Source organism: Lithobates pipiens, unplaced genomic scaffold (genome assembly GCF_037356315.1).
Source record: "Lithobates pipiens isolate NorthernLeopardFrog02 unplaced genomic scaffold, aLitPip1_a1.2 Scaffold_30, whole genome shotgun sequence".
Classification (NCBI taxonomy): domain Eukaryota; kingdom Metazoa; phylum Chordata; class Amphibia; order Anura; family Ranidae; genus Lithobates; species Lithobates pipiens.
Genome location: NW_027507791.1, coordinates 153,110,210 through 153,127,849, shown reverse-complemented (window position 1 = coordinate 153,127,849; position 17,640 = coordinate 153,110,210). Strand labels below are relative to the sequence as shown.

At 37.9% G+C, this 17,640-nt stretch overlaps 1 protein-coding gene across 26 annotated transcripts in view; it reads right to left on the bottom strand.

Moving 5' to 3' along the window:
• GPHN (gephyrin) overlaps window positions 1–17,640 on the bottom strand; it is a 935,903-nt gene that overhangs the window by 165,064 nt on the left and 753,199 nt on the right. For 14 of the 26 annotated variants that reach the window (XM_077464979.1, XM_077464987.1, XM_077464985.1 and 11 more), the window contains 2 exons: window positions 12,092–12,154; window positions 10,279–10,321 (listed from right to left, as the gene is read on the bottom strand). In XM_077464979.1, coding sequence (XP_077321105.1) covers window positions 10,279–10,321; window positions 12,092–12,154 — 106 coding nt within the window. The remainder of the gene's footprint in view (window positions 1–10,278; window positions 10,322–12,091; window positions 12,155–17,640) is intronic. The other 12 variants (XM_077464982.1, XM_077464986.1, XM_077464999.1 and 9 more) reach the window with 1 other exon arrangement.

Sequence of the window (17,640 nt, the reverse complement as noted above, 5' to 3'; positions counted from 1 at the left end):
TATTTGGAGCAGTCTGGCAGAAGGGTTAAACCCCCCCCCCCCCTTTCCCCCTCTGGCATTAAAAAATAAAAAAATGAAATGCAAAGCTTCCTCCGATTGGCTGAGGTGGACACCATCACGATCTCCATCTCAGCCAATGAGAGGAAGCTTTAAATGTATTCACTGATTTCATTAATTACATAGGCGTATTCCAGCAATTACGATGCAATTTACAGGTTTATACTTTGTACTTGTATCTAGAACGTATTTCACCCGAAGAAAGGTCTAGCCAAAAACAATAATGCTCTTGACAAAGGTTTGTGTAAACAGTGTGCCTTCATTGTTTTGTGTATTGTTAAATCATTCAACCTGTCTGTCCCTGCTCTAGCCTCTTCTCTCGCAGATTTATTAACTGTCAGTTTTACAGACATAGTTTTACCCCTATGATGTAACTTTGGTTGTTTCCTACCAGAAACATCACTGTAAAAAAAATGAAGGTGTAGTGAGAAGTGGACAGATAACACAAACGGAAGTGTCGCAAATATGCGGTTTCATAATGTCCAAATGTCACAGAGTGAACTTTCATGTATGGTTGGGGAAAGGTTGGTTACAGGAATGCACAGAGACAAACATCTGGGAAAGCACTGAAAACTGTAACTCACAGGAAGGGCAGGAGTTTAGAATAGCTATAGAGTATATGCTGCCCATGATTCCAAGGCTGTGGTTCTTTGACTCACCAGAGCAGGCAGCTACTGGGAACTAAGGGTTGATAAGCAAGTAAGAGTTTCTTACAGCATTGAGGCACAGGGATTACAAGTCAGTAGGTAGTACAGCCCAAGCTGGCTGGTATGTTTGGAAATGCACATGGGCACTGGGAATTGAACTAGTGCACAGAGAAAGACATGATCAGTAGAAGCAAGTAACAATGGTCAGAGACAAACAGGAATCATTGGTAGCAGTTAGAAGTGCATGAGGGTGCCGAGGAAGAAACAAACTGCTCAGGAGTGGCATTACTGGAGCAGAATATCTCCCCTAGCTGCCAGGGGAACAACTACTCCAGTAAGCGTGAGGGCAGGGGAAAAAGTAAAAATAGATACTGGTAGTAGGGGACACAATTATTAATTGTGGATTGGATGGACAGAATGTTGTGCAGGGCTTGGGTGAACCCAGCTGCCATGGGACATTTGGGTATAAATTACACAGTAATAGGTAGATGAAACTTGAGGTTTCAGGGACATAGGTGCTATATTACAGAAAAGGACCTCCAAGGTAGTATTCTCAGAAATACTGCCTATACCACAAGCCACACCAGACAGTCAGATCTAAACAAGTGGCTGAGAAAATGGTGCAAGGAACATCTTATACTTGCATGTAAGGTGTGACACATATCTCTCTATGCATGTCTATATCCCATCAGAGTCCCACCAAGCTTTATTAAATGTATAGTTAATTTCACGTAACTTGCGGAGTGTATGCTGTAATTTTTTTTTCTATTTTGGAAAGTGGATCTAGGATTAGCATGCTACTGAATCATGGGTGCATTTTCACTCGTAGTCCTTGACTTTCCTAACACGTACATACTGTACACTTCTCATTTTTAGAATAAAAATCCTATCCTAATCTCTTTTGAGTTTGTTGTTTCTTTTTTGTTTGAAACGTGTATTTTAGATTGTTTGATAACTAATAGGATTATATAGGATGCAGGGAGTGTGTATGAGAAATTGAGACATTTTGCCAGGAAGGAAAGATGGCTACTAGTTATATATAAGTGACAGAAAATAGGTTTCCATATACCTATATATATGTGTGTATATATATATATATATATATATATATATATATTTTTTTTTTTTTTAATATATGATAATATATATTAACATGATAATGACAATATAATCACAGTGATTTCATATAAGGAAAAACACTTTGGTCGCCGCAGGCAATTTTTGTTGATTAAAAAACCGTAAAAACTTACTGCTTCTTAATAAAAACATATTTACATACAGTGGTGTGAAAAAGTGTTTGCCCCCTTTTCCTGTTCCTTTGCATGTTTGTCACACTTAAGTGTTTCGGAACATCAAACCAATTTAAACAATAGTCAAGGACAACACAAGTAAACACAAAATGCAATTTGTAAATGAAGGTGTTTATTATTAAAGGTGAAAAAAAATCCAAACCATCATGGCCCTGTGTGAAAAAGTGATTGCCCCCTAAACCTAATAACTGGTTGGGCCACCCTTAGCAGCAACAACTGCAACCAAGCGTTTGCGATAACGTGCAATGAGGCTTTTACAGCGTCCTGGAGGAATTTTGGCCCACTCATCTTTGCAGAATTGTCCTAATTCAGTTACATTAGAGGGTTTTCGAGCATGAACTGCCTTTTTAAGGTTATACCACAACATCTCAATAGGATTCAGGTCAGGACTTTGGCTAGGCCACTCTAAAGTCTTCATTTTGTTTTTCTTCAGCCATTCGGTGGTGGACTTGCTGGTGTGTTTAGGATCATTGTCCTGCTGCAGAACCCAAGTTCCTTTCAGCTTGAGTACACGAACAGATGGTCGGACATTCTCCTTCAGGATCTCTTGGTAGACAGAAAAATTCATAGTTCCTTTTATCACGGCAAGTCTTCCAGGTCCTGAAGCAGCAAAACAGCCCCAGACCATCACACTACCACCACCATATTTTACTGTTGGTATAATGTTCTTTTTATGAAATGCAGTGTTCCTTCTACGCCAGATATACTTGGACACACACCTTCCAAAGAGTTCCACTTTTGTCTCATCGGTCCACAGAATGTTGTCCCAAAAGTCTTGGGGATCATCAAGATGTGTTGTGGAGAAATTGAGACGAGCTTTGATGTTCTTTTTGCTCAGCAGTGGTTTTCTCCTTGGAACTCTGCCATGCAGGCCATTTTTGACCAGTCTTTTCCTGATGGTGGAGGCATGAACGCTGACCTTAACTGAGGCAAGTGAGGCCTGCAGTTCCTTGGACGTTGTTGTGGGGTCTTTTGTGACCTCTTGGATGAGTCGTCACTGCGCTCTTGGGGTAATTTTGGGCGGCCGGCCACTCCTGGGAAGGTTCACCACTGTTCCATGTCTTCGCCAATTGTGGATAATGGCTCTCACTGTGGTTCGCTGGATTCCCAAAGCTTTGGAAATGGCTTTATAACCCTTTTCCAGACTGATAGATCTCAATGACTTTCTTTCTCAATTGTTCCTGAATTTCTTTGGGTCTCGGCATGATGTGTAGCTTTTAAGGATCTTCTGGTGGACCTTACTGTGTCAAGCAGCTCCTATTTAAGTGATGCCTTGATTGTGAACAGGTGTGGCAATAATCAGGCCTGGGTGTGGCTAGAGAAATTGAACTCAGGTGTGGACAACCACAGTTATAGTATGTTTTAACAAGGGGGGCAATCACTTTTTCACACAGGGCCATGATGGTTTGGATTTTTTTTCACCTTTAATAATAAACACCTTCATTTACAAATTGCATTTTGTGTTTACTTGTGTTGTCCTTGACTATTGTTTAAATTGGTTTGATGTTCCGAAACACTTAAGTGTGACAAACATGCAAAGGAACAGGAAATGAGGAAGGGGGCAAACACTTTTTCACACCACTGTATATACAAAATAAATATATGTCCATACATCAGCTTATATCACAAACAGAAAATGGTATTTTGCCCAAAAAAAACAAACAAAATAAAAATGTATATATATATATATATATATATATATATATATATATATATATATATATATATACACACACACACACACACAAAATGTATTGGCCTTAACTCTAACCCATATTCATGGAGAATTAATGAATCATTACTAACAGGCCCCACACACCAACAAAAGATCGTATCAGAAATAAAAGACTATTTTTCATTTAATTCAACCCCAGATGTTTCTCCAACTATATTATGGCTAGCCCATATAGCTGTATTGGGAGGCCACCTCATTAAACGAGCTGCACAATCTGATAGGAACAAATTCACTCTCTCACCAAAGATCTCCACAAACCATTTAAAGATCATACCAATTCACATGACCCAGACACCCACAAAATAATATCTCAAAAACATAATTAGACTCATTACTCACATTTAAAGCAGAAAAGGCACTCCACTGGTCAAAAGCAAAATGTTTCCCATCTAGCAATACATATTCCTCAATGTTTGCCCACAAACATAATCAACCAATAACACCCACACCTTTTTTAAACTCAAGAATAATACACATCAACTGATCACTCATCCCCAGGAGATCCTGTCTATATTCAAAAAATTATATTCAGATCTCCTCTCAACACCTACCTCATTGATTTCACCCTCGGCACTATGTTGGTTAGACAAACACCCTATTCCAAAGCTAACCCAAATGCAAATAGACTAATTAAATGCACGTGCATGGAAGAGGAACTACTTATAATAATTAAATCTCTTTAGAAAAACTCAGCTCCTGGCCCAGACGGATTCTCCTCCTTTTATTATAAACAATATCACCAACTTCTAATACCAAATTTAACAAAATTATTAAAGGAGAACATTTGCCAGAGGAAATCTTACTCGCCAATATGTCCCTTATCCCAAAACCAAATAAAGATCATACATTGCCCCAAAATTATAGACCAATCTTGGTAATAAACAATGACCTTAAGATATTTAGCAGATTGTTAGCCAATAGATTAGCATCAAGCAGATGTGCGTACTCGGCTTCCGGGGGTTATACCGGGATGATGCCCGCACCTGCAGGCATCATCCCGGTACCGTTTTTTAAAGCGGGCGATTGGCTTTCCAGCAATAACAACCGATGCGGCTAAAAGCCGCTCGGCTGTTATGCCGGAGCGGGAGGGGACATCCGCCCTCCCGCCGCCTCACCGGTGCTCCCGTTCAATCGGGAGCACTGATCACACATCTGCCGCTTCCAGCGGCTAGGGAGAGACTGGAATGAAGCTGTAAGCGGCTTCATTCCAGTCTCCTAATTGTAAACACGGAAGTGACGTCATGACGTCACTTCCCGTTTACTCGGCTGCCAATGGCGCCGGATTTAAAAAGAAATACACTATTCAGAATCGCCGAAAACGGCGATCTGAATAATTTGAAGTGTAAAGGAGGGAACGGGGGTATTTTAGACCCCCGATCCCTCCATAAAGAGTACCTGTCACCACCTATTACTGTCACAATGGATGTTTACATTCCTTGTGACAGCAATAAAAGTGATCAATTTTTTTTTAAAACAATTTATTAATTTTTTTTTTTAAAGCGCCCCCCCCGTCGCCGCGAGCTCGCGCAGCAAAGAAAACGCATATGGAAGTCACACCCACATATGTAAACGGTGTTCAAATCACACATGTGAGGTATCGCCACGATCATCAGAGCGAGAGCAATAATTCTAGCACTAGACCTCCTCTGTAACTCTAAACCTGGTAACCGTTTTTTTTAAAGCATCGCCTATTGAGATTTTTTAGGTACCATAGTTTGTCGTCATTCCACGAGTGCGTGCAAATATAAAGTGTGACATGTTTGGTATCCAATTACTCGGCGTAACATTATCTTTCACATTTTGCAAAAAAATTGGGCTAATTTTACTGTTTCTTTTTTTTTTAATTCATGAAAGTGTCCCTTTTCCCAAAAAGTTGCGTTTAAAACACCGCTGCGCAAATATCGTGTGACATAAATATTGCAACAATTGCCGTTTTATTCTCTAGAGTCTCTGCTTAAAAAAAATATATAATGTTTGGAGGTTCCAAGTAATTTTCTAGCAAAAAATATGTATTTTAACTTGTAAACACCAAATGTCAAAAATAGGCTTAGCCTTGAAAGGGATAGTCCATTTCCCTGATTTCCCCTTATCAAGCAGGTTTCATACCAGGCAGACAAATTACTGACAATATTAGATTAGTAACAAACATAATTCAAGAAGGTAATGTCAACTCCTGATCTGTCCTATTACTAAGCCTCAATATTAATAAGGCATTTGATATTGTATCCTGGAATTTCCTTGATATAGTGCTGAAAAGATATGGTTTCAAAGGTGAATTTTTCCACGCCTTTCAAGCTTTATCACACAACCCATCCACTGGATAAGATTACCAGTATGTAATTCAGACTTTACAAGGTGGGCAGCGGTACACGTCAGGGATGTCCCATTTCACCCTTACTATTCGCTCTAGCGATTAAATCCTTAGCCACAGCAATACTACTACACTCAGACATCAAAGGTTATAAGTCTAACAATAACACCTATAAATTGAGCATGTATGTAGACAATATGATTTTATTTCTCACACAACCCAATATAGCTTTATAAGAGCATGTTATTAAACATGCTCTTAAAACATTTGCATCATTATCAGGCCTAACGGTGAATGTTTCCAAATCTTTTGGTATGCCAATAAACATTCCAACATTGCATTTAGATTCCTTACGCTCCTCATTCAATTTCACCTGGTCGATGGAATCTCTCCCATACTTGGGCATCTTTCTCACTCCAAACATTAATAACCTATCCTCAAAAAACTACTTACCCTTCATACAAAAATTAAGATCAATGCTCAAAATGTGGAAATCTTTCAAAATATAATTTCTAGGCAGGATCACAACAATTAAAATGAAATTCCAAAAAATATATTATACCTATTTAGTGCACTTATAATTAGACTAAATAAAGTAATTATTACTAAATTCCAAACAGAGATTAACAAGCTTATATGGTTAGATTCTTACCCATGTCTATCAAGATTAGTATTCTATAAATCACAAAAGAACAGAGGACTGGGCCTCCCAGTTTTCTGGTTATATACTTTTTAGCTGCCAGATGGTCTCAAATTGCGCAGAGGCATATTCTCAACCCCAAGATCCCATGGGTTAGGTTTTAGAGAGACTCAATTCTATCTCAGGTATATTATGGGGAAACCAGATTTAAAACCATACCCTAGAAACTCTTAACTAACTAGTCTCACAATCATACCAATTATGGAAACTACACAATAAAAAATACAAACTTATATCTAACACCCGCCCCCACATTCTTCTTTGGTAGGGGACCCAAAAATTCTCCCTAAATACGCACAAAGCTGGAGACTTCTCATGGTGGACAAACAAAAACCTGATATCCTTTTTTTTTTTTATTTTATAGAAAACAACAATTTCACCTCATTCTCTTCACTAAAATCTAGACATCAAATTTCAAATACTGAGTTTAATAAATTCCTCCAGACCGAAAACTTTTTTAACCACTTCAGTCCCGTAAGATTTTACCCCTTTCCTGACCAGAGCACTTTTTGCAATTTGGATGCAATGTCGCATGACCGTGCAATTGTCAGTTAAAGTGGTGCAGTGCCAAACAAAATAGATTTTTCTTTTGCCCACAAATAGAGCTTTCTTTTGGTGGTATTTGATCACCTCTGCGGTTTTTATTTTTTGCACTATAAACAAAAAAATAGCGACAATTTTGAAAAAAAAAAACACACAATATTTTTTACTTTTTGCTATAATAAATATCCCCAAAAAATATCTAAAACGTTTTTTTCCTCAGTTTAGGCCGATACGTATTCTTCTACATATTTTTGGTAAAAAATTTTTTTTACAATAAGCATATGATTAGTTTACGCAAAAAAAAAGTTCTAGCGTCTATAAAATAGGGGATAGTTTATGGCTTTTTTTATTATATGTATATATATATTTTTTTACTAGTAATGGCGGTGATCTGCAATTTTTATTGGGACTGCGACATTATGGCCGACAATTTTGACACATTTTTGGGACCAATGGCATTTTTACAGCGATCAATGCTATAAAATTGCATTGATTACGGTGAAAATGTCACTGGCAGTGAAGGGGTTAACCATTAGGGGGCAGTGAAGGGGTTAAGTGTGTCTTAGTATGTGTTCGAACTCAAGGGGGGTGGGACTGTGCAGGGGAGTTCTGTATGAACAGACAATCTGTCTGTTCTCCCCTCAGCGAGCCGGAAACGGTGTGCTTACACACACAGATCCCGGTTCCCTGTGTGCCCCGAGTGATCGCGACCGCCGGGCACTCGCATCGGCTCCGTGGGTGAGCAGGGATCACGCATGCGCCCCCTAGTGGCCATCTATGGTACTGACATTCCATGACTGCGATTCGCACAGCCGAGCCATGTTGCCGCAGTATAACTGCAGTAGCTGGTTGGAATGCAGTTAATACATATTAACAAACAATAAATTCACATGCACCGTCATTCTTTGAAAACATATCTAAAGTCACCTAGAAGAACAGGACTGATATCAGAAATATACTCTAAGCTAGTTAACAACTCCCCTATATGCACAAATGGGAACAAGAATGTGATTTCTCGTTTTCTACTGAAAACTGGGACAACTGCATCAATAATTTACATAAATGCACAAGAGCAATCATGATTAAAGAGACTGCAATAAAATGATTCACAAGATGGTATTATACTCTAAATTCATGCCATTTTCCCCACAACTCCTCAGACATGCTTCTGAGGTTGCAATTCTACAGGTTCTTTCTCACACATTTTTTGGAATTGTGAAAAGATTACACATATATGGAAGCAGTTAGAAAAATTTCCTTCCAAAATTTCAGATAATAGTATAAACCTCACTCTCCACAACTGTCTCCTATTTTCCGCTATCGTTGGACTTTCCACCCATAATATGAGACTGATCCACACAATATGTGTAGCAATACACTGGTTGATAGCATTCCATGTGAAAGGACATAAAGAAGAGTCACACATCCAAAGACCTTACCATTCCTCCATGCCTTTGTCCAGGCCTCCGGCCACCATCTGTCCTCCTCAAGATCTTGAATTTTTCCAACCTTTCCCAGAATATTGTGCATAACCACCTTGACAGTAAAGCACAGTGGCTAAGTGGTTAGTGCTTCTACCGAGCAGCATCAGTTTAAATCCCAGCCACAGCATTCCCTTCCTTGAGTTTGCATGTTCTCCTTTTGCCTGCATGGGGTTCCTTTGGGTTCTCCTACACTCCAAAGACATGCTGGTAGGTTAACTGGCTCCTGTCAAAATTGTCCCTAGTACTGCATATGTATGGATGTGAGTTAGGGACCTTAGATTGTAAGCTCATTGAGGGCAGGGGCTGATGTGAATGTACAATATACTGTATATGTAAAGTGCTGTGTAAATGAACTAAATTATTTAATATTTATTTACTATTTAATTCATTATTGTGTGCTATATTAGTACCAATTATAAATAAAAAAATATCAACCCTTTCCCTGTTGGGGCTCTGGGAAGGCATCTGGAAGTTCGAAGCTTTCTCCCTCCTCTCCTATCCAGAATCTCTCACTATTTTTTTATTTCATACATTTTAAAACTCTCACTCTTATCCCGATTGATCTTTGAGCCAGATGCTTCAGCATTCTGCTTTATTACCAATACCACCTCCTCTGCCTCCTCCATCCCAGAGAAGAAAACAGACACATCATCAGCATAGGCTATAACCCTCAGAGGAGGCTCATCAGAAATCTAACCTTGTGATAAAGGATTGATTGTAAATGTATATAGCAGAGGACTCAAAGGACACCCCTGAAATGCACACAAGCTAACCTCAAAGGACAGTGCAATACAACCATTCCCAAGCATGAAGCTTTCTGCCTCTCTACACAAGGTCTTCAGCCAATCAGAGTCCCCCCCCACCAGGCCATACTTGCCAAGAAGCAGCCACAGGTACATATGGTTGCCCCAATCAAAAGCTTGAGCCTGAGTCAATGCCAGCAGGAACTTTCTCCAGCCCACAGCCCTGCACTGCTCCAGAGCCTTTTAAGACCAGGATGACCTGCTGGTGAAACTGTGCTTTCCAGAGTGGTTGGTTATAGTTTGGATGTCCACCAGTGTGTCTACCAGAAGATCCCAGTAATCAGTTTCCATATGATGCTAACTGCTGGGAGGGTATATTGTTTCCTTCTTGCTCCAGTGTTCTGCTTTGCCACCAGATACTGCTACCCAATTATCCTGTTCCTTCTCTTGGTTGTGTGCTTTGCCTTGTACCTTTACCCTGAAAACCCTCAGCAGCTCCAGAGTTAAGTGTCTGGTGTTAGTTCACCTTTACAAAAAAAAATGTAAAGGTGAACTATCACTTTAAATGTTAATATTGAGGGCGGAAACATTAAACATTGTCAAGCTATTAGCATCCTTTCTCTGAAATGGCAATATATGTCATTGAGCAAATTGAGGGTTTAAGCATCCTATTTTATTTTTCTGAAATTTATATATTCTTTAGGCGAAACACGATATGAAAATAGTAGAATTTAAGTGTAGTACTTACTTGCTCTGAGGATGTTTTCCTTGCTGCTACATCTGGACTGGACCTGAAAAGACAACAACAAGTATATCACCAATGACAGCAGAGTACACACACACATGTATGACCTTAAATGCCATAGTGACTTGAAACGCATTGCTCAGCAATGTGCTGCAACCCTTCTAGCAAAAAAGGAAATTCATGGGCAGGCTCCTAGAAATTTTTTTAGTGCTTAGGAGCTAAAAAAAAAAAAAAAAAAAACAAGGTGATAGTTATGCAAATATAACCATTCAAATATATTCCGAATTAGAACTGCTTTAAATATAAATCCAATAAAAAAATATATATATATATTTTAAGAAACATATATGCAAACTTGCAGTAATTCTTTTTTAAATAATACATATTATCTTTTGAGGTCAAGCACCCCAAAATATAGCTTTGCAATTTGTAATATATTCGGTTGACTAGTGCCAGTGCATGCACATTTAAATCATACATTTTCAGATCAAGAAAAAATCTGTGCTACAGAAGCCAGCCCATAAACCTAAATACATCATAACAACCACACAACATTTGAATTCTACCAAGCAATACAGCCTACTTGCTGTAATGGAACAAATTATGACAGTAATGTTGCAACTGATGGTGGTTTATGATTGTCCTTCCTGGAAAAACAAGGTTTAAAATAAAAACAAAAAACATTTAATATACATGGCATCTTATTGGTTTGGTTCAGATTTGTTTTCCTTGAACTTACATATGGAGGTTTTCAAGGTAGGTTCTGAAGAATGTCATAGCATATGACCAGAAATAATTAAAATATATATTTTGCTTTAAAAGAAAAAATAGTAATTTAGAGAATGTGGCAATTGTGGAACAGGGCAGCAGTTTTCTTTTTAAATGGCTTTTTATTATTTTAACAGTTCAGGTACATCACGTCAGGATACAGGAATGGTAAAATGGAGGAAGCAATGCTTTTAGTGATATATTAGTGTAATAAAGGCAATTTCTTGCTTTCCTCCTTATTTAGATATTTAGGTATTAATTCCCATACACAAGTTGTTTCATATTTACATAAAACATTCACATCAACGTTTCAATATACTTTCCAGCAGATTTTTATAATTAAATTACTTGATCACAGATTGATCCCTGAATAATTGTAGTCATCATCCACCCCATATAGTTTTCTAAATACAAGTACAAGTGTGACTCATAGCAATTTAATATAACCCAGTTTGCATTTTAGATTTAGTGAGTCATTTAAGAGAGCTGGAACTAACTATAATTAAAGCCACTTGTTAACTACTCAAACTGCAATGTTAATACATTAGCACATCCTTTAAGATGAGATATAAATAGGTATGTGCTATTGAAATTTTGAAACATAACCTGAACCAAAAATCAGGACGGACGACAGAAAATGTCAGTGAAGTGATGGTGGCATAAAGTCATGATATATGCAAGAAACTGCACCTACAAAATAACACCTTCTACAAACTATGGACATCCATGGCTGGACAAGTACATATGAATACAGAACATGTAGGTGTGCTTAAAATAAACACATCCAGAAAATGTGAAATGAAACTAGAACAACACAAATGAGTCCTAAAAATAAACAAGTAGACTAGTAAAGAACTAGCGTGGAAAAACAGATATCCAAAGGACACAAGAGAAAAGCTAATAAGAGAAAAATGTTAGTGGAAAGACAGCGCTAAGGAAGAAAAATGGAAGTCAGGAATCTTCACGAAGTATAGTAAGGAGCTCAAACTCATAGCGCAAAGCATCTTTTTTGCGAATGGAAGCAGCTCCTTTGATCAGTAATAGTTACTCTGGTTTCGCAGCCTCTACTCCTCCTGAGTTCATCTTTAAGCCCTTCCAATTTATAGTGGAGCTATTGCATGGACAAAAACAAAAGATCAAAAATAAGCAGAGACACTTAAAATTTCTGAATCAAGTAGTTGAAAAGTTGGGCAACAGTAAAGCTAACAATCCTGGCTTTTCGAAGTCGATGTTAAAGCACTTTTCTGATGGAGGCTGTTACTATGAGCTGGAATAGAATGAATACACTTAAATTGAACATGGCATTCAAATTTGATTTGCTGATGAAAAATGGAATTTGTTGCATTACAACATAAACATAAAAAAAAAGAACAAAAACAATGGTGCAGTCTTTGAAAATCTAATTTTGCAGAAAATACTTTTGTATCAGTGAAATACAACATTGTGTAAATTTGCATATTACAGTTTCTTTTAAATGCATGGACACTGCATTTTCTGTAAAGTTGTGTACAGGCACAATGGCCCAAGGTGGCTGAACTGTCAGCCATTCAGTTGAACTTTAAGTTAATTGCATGATTACATGCAATCTGTGAAGACAGTGCATTTCTGTCACATTATTATATATCACCACAAGATTCTATGTTAAGATCACAGTAGGGATTCAACTATAAGAACCCAAAATAAACACCAGTCAAATTACTTACATATCCTGAATGTACAATACACAAAGTTCATTTTAAATGTCTAGTTAAACTTTCACAATTAGTAGCTATGGCAGGTTGTATTTATCTGAAAACACCAGCTAAAGTTGCTTATAACATAATGTATTAAAAAGTATTACAATCTATAGGAATAACATGTCTCAGAGCAAAATATATTTTAGTTACTAGTTTAAAAAAAAAAAAAACATTTAGGCAAGCTAAAATGTTTACAGGAGACAGTCATTACTCTTAAGTCCTTTTTAACATTAGGAGGCGTAAAAGTCAAGTTCACATTCATACATAAACCCAATGGCCCAACCCCTAGCCTCCTAAATCATTACCCACTCATTTTTTTTTACTCTCTGTCTGACAGTGGCTGCCTCCTCTGGTGTTTACACTTTGAATCCCTAGTGTATGAGTGCAGTTCTCATGTCTATAGGGACCCAATGTGCAGAACTGGGGAAGATTTCAGCCTGGAGGAGGGTAATCACTAGAGGAGATCACCGCTGTCAGGCAGCTTAGTATGCACCTGGGGGAGGATGTCTGAGTTATATTAAATTACAGGGCAAGGGTAGCTGGGCTGGTAGGTAGGAGAGACCTGGAAATAAAACTTGTTAGGCTACTAATGGCCGTAACTGCCACTTAAGGCAAAAGGACACTCTTGAAAGCTGTAGATCCAACACTTGTACTAAACTATTAGTTCCAGCAGAAAAGTGGTAAGATAGGCCATTAGCAGATTCCTCTTTGTGCCAGCAGCACTTTTAGGTCCAAACCCAGCAAGCCACTGCAGTCTCAACTAGCCATAATAAGTATGTTCTTGTTTCCATCCATTGATGCTATATCTGGCACCCAAGTGACCTAAAGGAAAGACCTGGGTATTACCACATGGAAGGCTGGGAAGCATGCCTGTGGTTATGCATACATTGCAAAAAACGGCATCTAAATTGCAATTTTGGAAGGGTTACAGGCAAAGGTGGATTAGAATATCCTAAAACAATGGATGCATATAATATCAACTTTCTGCTAGAACCATAGGATTAGTAGTGTGACTGTTCCTACAGGTTCACTATTTTTAAACAGCTTTATCCACTACTGTGAATTCCCCTTATCTGAATAAAGCACATGCTACAAGAAATCAAGTGTAAACATCTTATTACTGAATATCCAAAATTCTAAATACTATACTGACAGATAACTGGTCTATGCACAATAAGTAGTTTTGCATATTTCAAAATGTTTTATGCTATTTCATTTACATTATGCACATTAAATCAAGAAATATATCAGAAGTTAAAAAAAACAACAGCAGAAAAAAAAAACAACATAAAAACATGCATAAGGATCTATGCAAAAAAAGTCAAGCATTAAGGGTCCACTCAGACTTGTGTGTTGTGGTAAAGTGCTAAAAACACTCGCATTACTACACTGCGCAGTAGAGCACCTGCTACTTGTGCAGAGTATTGCCATTCATTGTGAATAGTGTCCAAACACACTGTAATGTTGAGGACAATGCACTGCAAGCACCACATTGCACATACTGTCTGTTGTTATGCACAGATTTTTTAACAAAAGCATTGTGCGTGGGGTTACACAACTGTGGTGTATTGGCAGTCCATTAATGCTGAGTACTCTACAATAACATCAAACTAAAATGCAAAGCTTCTAACAGAAGCTTCTATGGTGGCAACCAAAAGACCAGCAGCTTATTATGCTTTCCCCAATCTGGCTGTGCACAGTACTGGGCAAACACTAGTTAGCTCTATAGATTTCTGTGGGCTGCCCCTTCATCTACTACTGGATGGACCAACAGGCAGTCCATAGAAGTAATCCATGTACTGGTCAATCTACAAATATTTACATTTGATACAGCAATCAAAATAATGAAGAGCAAGCATACAAACTGTATAAGTCATAAGAATTATTTAAAGTAAAATACTCCAGTAATAAATCAAAATATGTGTTCACTGAAAACTAAACATACATTTCTTTTAGGAATTACAAAAAAAACTATTTTGTAACCACGCAACACAGCCACAAGAGTTGGAGTAAATTATCCTAAATCCTGTGATATTATACTCCTGCTGGATACAAATCGTTTCTCCTTTTTTTCACTTAGAGATTTTTTAGTGCAGGTGGAGTGGAGGCTAGCAGACAAGCAAACCTTGCACGTTCATGCGTGTGTAACACATTTAAATTAAACCATGCTATAAACATACTAGCTTCTTCCACACAAAAAGATTAAATTGAAGGTAAACTAGCCACTATAAATAAAAGTAGCTTCCATGCCACATTTGGGGCAGCTGTTTTGCCCTTTGAGAAAAAAACAAAAACAGAAAAAAAACAACAGATAATTGTTTAAAAAGCTATTTTGTAATTAAATGTTAATACTAATAACCCTTCCATCTCAATCTGTAGCCACCTTGATTCCCCATGATTCAAATATTCCTTTACAGCAATAAAGACAAAACAGGAGTCATGTACACTGCTTGGGAATAGAAATCCCCATTGGCTATATGAGATTGTTGATATTTGGACGTTAAAAATGAAATGGTCTATAGTTCAGCTTTCCAACTGCAGTTTTCTAAAAATGTAGCAAAGGATGCTGTATTTTCCAAGCAGAAAAGATCATTCTGTATGCATATAGTATATTGAGTATATTTGAGTCCTTAAAAGAAATGTATGTGTATGTGGCTGAAAAAGAACACAGTTTCTGCAATGTGCATCATCACCTAATAACGACGACTTTCTCAAGCAAAGCAGTTCTGCGAGAAGAGTCTGCGATGGGCTTTAAACATAAAAATAAAATAAACTTCATGTACAATGTGGATGTTCATCATAATGTAAATCTGTGTCACTTCATCTTTACTTCATACAAAAAAAGATTAGTATACATCTCTATATTGTTGTGATATACATGTGCAGTATATCATATCATACAGTGGGTTCTCTCAGATAGCTATCACTACAGCAGGTGCACCCATTAGATTTCTCCCTCTACTTCCATTCTGGTGACGCCTGTAAATGCCCTTTACTCTTTGCCCTGGTACAAACATCTCAAGGAAAAAACTGCATTAGGATCTCCAGAATGGGTTCACAGGCATTAATAAAAACATGACAAATGTTTTAAACCTCCCCCTTGAAAAAAAAAAGTGAAAATCACTTATAACTGCTGAAAAAGCACATTACAAAAGATTTATATTTGTTTACAGAAAACTGGCCATTAACATGTGACAGGCAGAAAAAAAGATTCCAATTGCATACTATATACCAACAGCATAATTTCATTGAAAAGCTGTTGTTGTTTGGTGCCTTGGAAGCTCCTTGAAACCCTGTAGCTGTCAGTATACAAATTCCTGAACTACAGTAAGCAATATCAGTGCTCAGGAAAGTTCTCAGCGGCATACCATGATGCAATGAAGGTTGCCTGTCAGTAGTCAGTGTAAGCATGCATCACACAGAAGAATGTGCTGGGAGTACCCATCGATTCTATACCTTTTGGTACCTATCATACATGTTAAAGCGTTTTACTACCTGTCACATGTATAGTTTGAAAGGAAACTTTTCAGTGAGCACACATTTTGAGTTATTTCAAATTAGCATAAAGTATACTTTTAAACTATTCTTGTTCCGTTTCTTGTGCTTCTTAAGGTACTCATACACATTAATTTACAGATCAGATAAAAAACAGCTATGGGGCAGTGCACAACAGCAGCAAACAAGTATACTTGGAGAACAAAACCTTTGGGCCAATAAAAAAAAAACTTTGCATGATCAGTGTAATTTTCTTTGGCACCAAAAGAGTCTGAATATGGCTTCGCTTCTATCCTCCAATGCCCTACACAAGATAGTTTGTTTGACTAGAGCAATCCTGGGCAGCACAGTGGTGTAGCGGTTAGCACTCTCACCTAGCAGTAAAAAGGGTCGCTGGTTCGTATCCCAACCATGACACTATCTGCCTGGAGTTTGCATGTTCTCCCTGTGCCTGCGTGGGTTTCCTTCCACACTCCAAAGACATGCAGGTAGATTAATTGGCTTCTGTCCAAAATTGGCCCTAGTATATGAATGGGGACCTTAGATTGTGGGCTCCTTAAGGGTAGGGATAGATGCGAGGGTGCAATGTACAGGGATTGGGACAATTGTAAACACTCACTCAGGTTGAACTGGATGGACTGGTGTCTTTATTCAATCTTACTATGTAACTATACTATTTACAGGTAAAACTGTATATTGTGAACTTGGATTGTGTATAAATCTCCAGCCATTCAGTACAGTCTTTGGGCATCTTTAGTCTCTATTCAGCTCCCTACAGTGTGTCTTTAACTAACTACTAGTGTATGCTTAAGTATTTTGTTTGATTAGTCTTTATACTCAGCATTCTCGGTGATACCTTCCTTCTGTTTTCCTCTTTGTTTGTACAGTTTCCCATGTGTATGTTCTGAAGTACACTATGGTTTGTGTCAAACCAATGTGTTTTCAGTCTGCCCTTGTAGCATATTTATCCTGTCTCTTGTGCATTCAATATGTTCCCATTCCTGTGCCAGCATTCACCCAAAAAACAGCAAGTGGTTAAATCAAGCTGTAATAATGGCACTAAGCAGCAAATTTCATGCAATTTAAACCACTTAAGACCAATTTTTGATTGCAAAAACATGCAAACAGATCAATGCATACTCCAGAAAAAGTTTGAAACAAAACTGTGAAATGATCAAAACTATTAATGTTATGATGCTTTAATACCTTGGCTGTTCTTGGTACTGCAAACTGGTGGAAACTGACAGGAATTGTGTGTATGGCAACAGAGGAGCATGCCCAGTCTGTCCCCTTGTTCCAACTCTACCTACAACTCTGATTTCTGAGCCTGCCTCCAGCTTTAACAGTATGGTCTTAGGAACTCTTT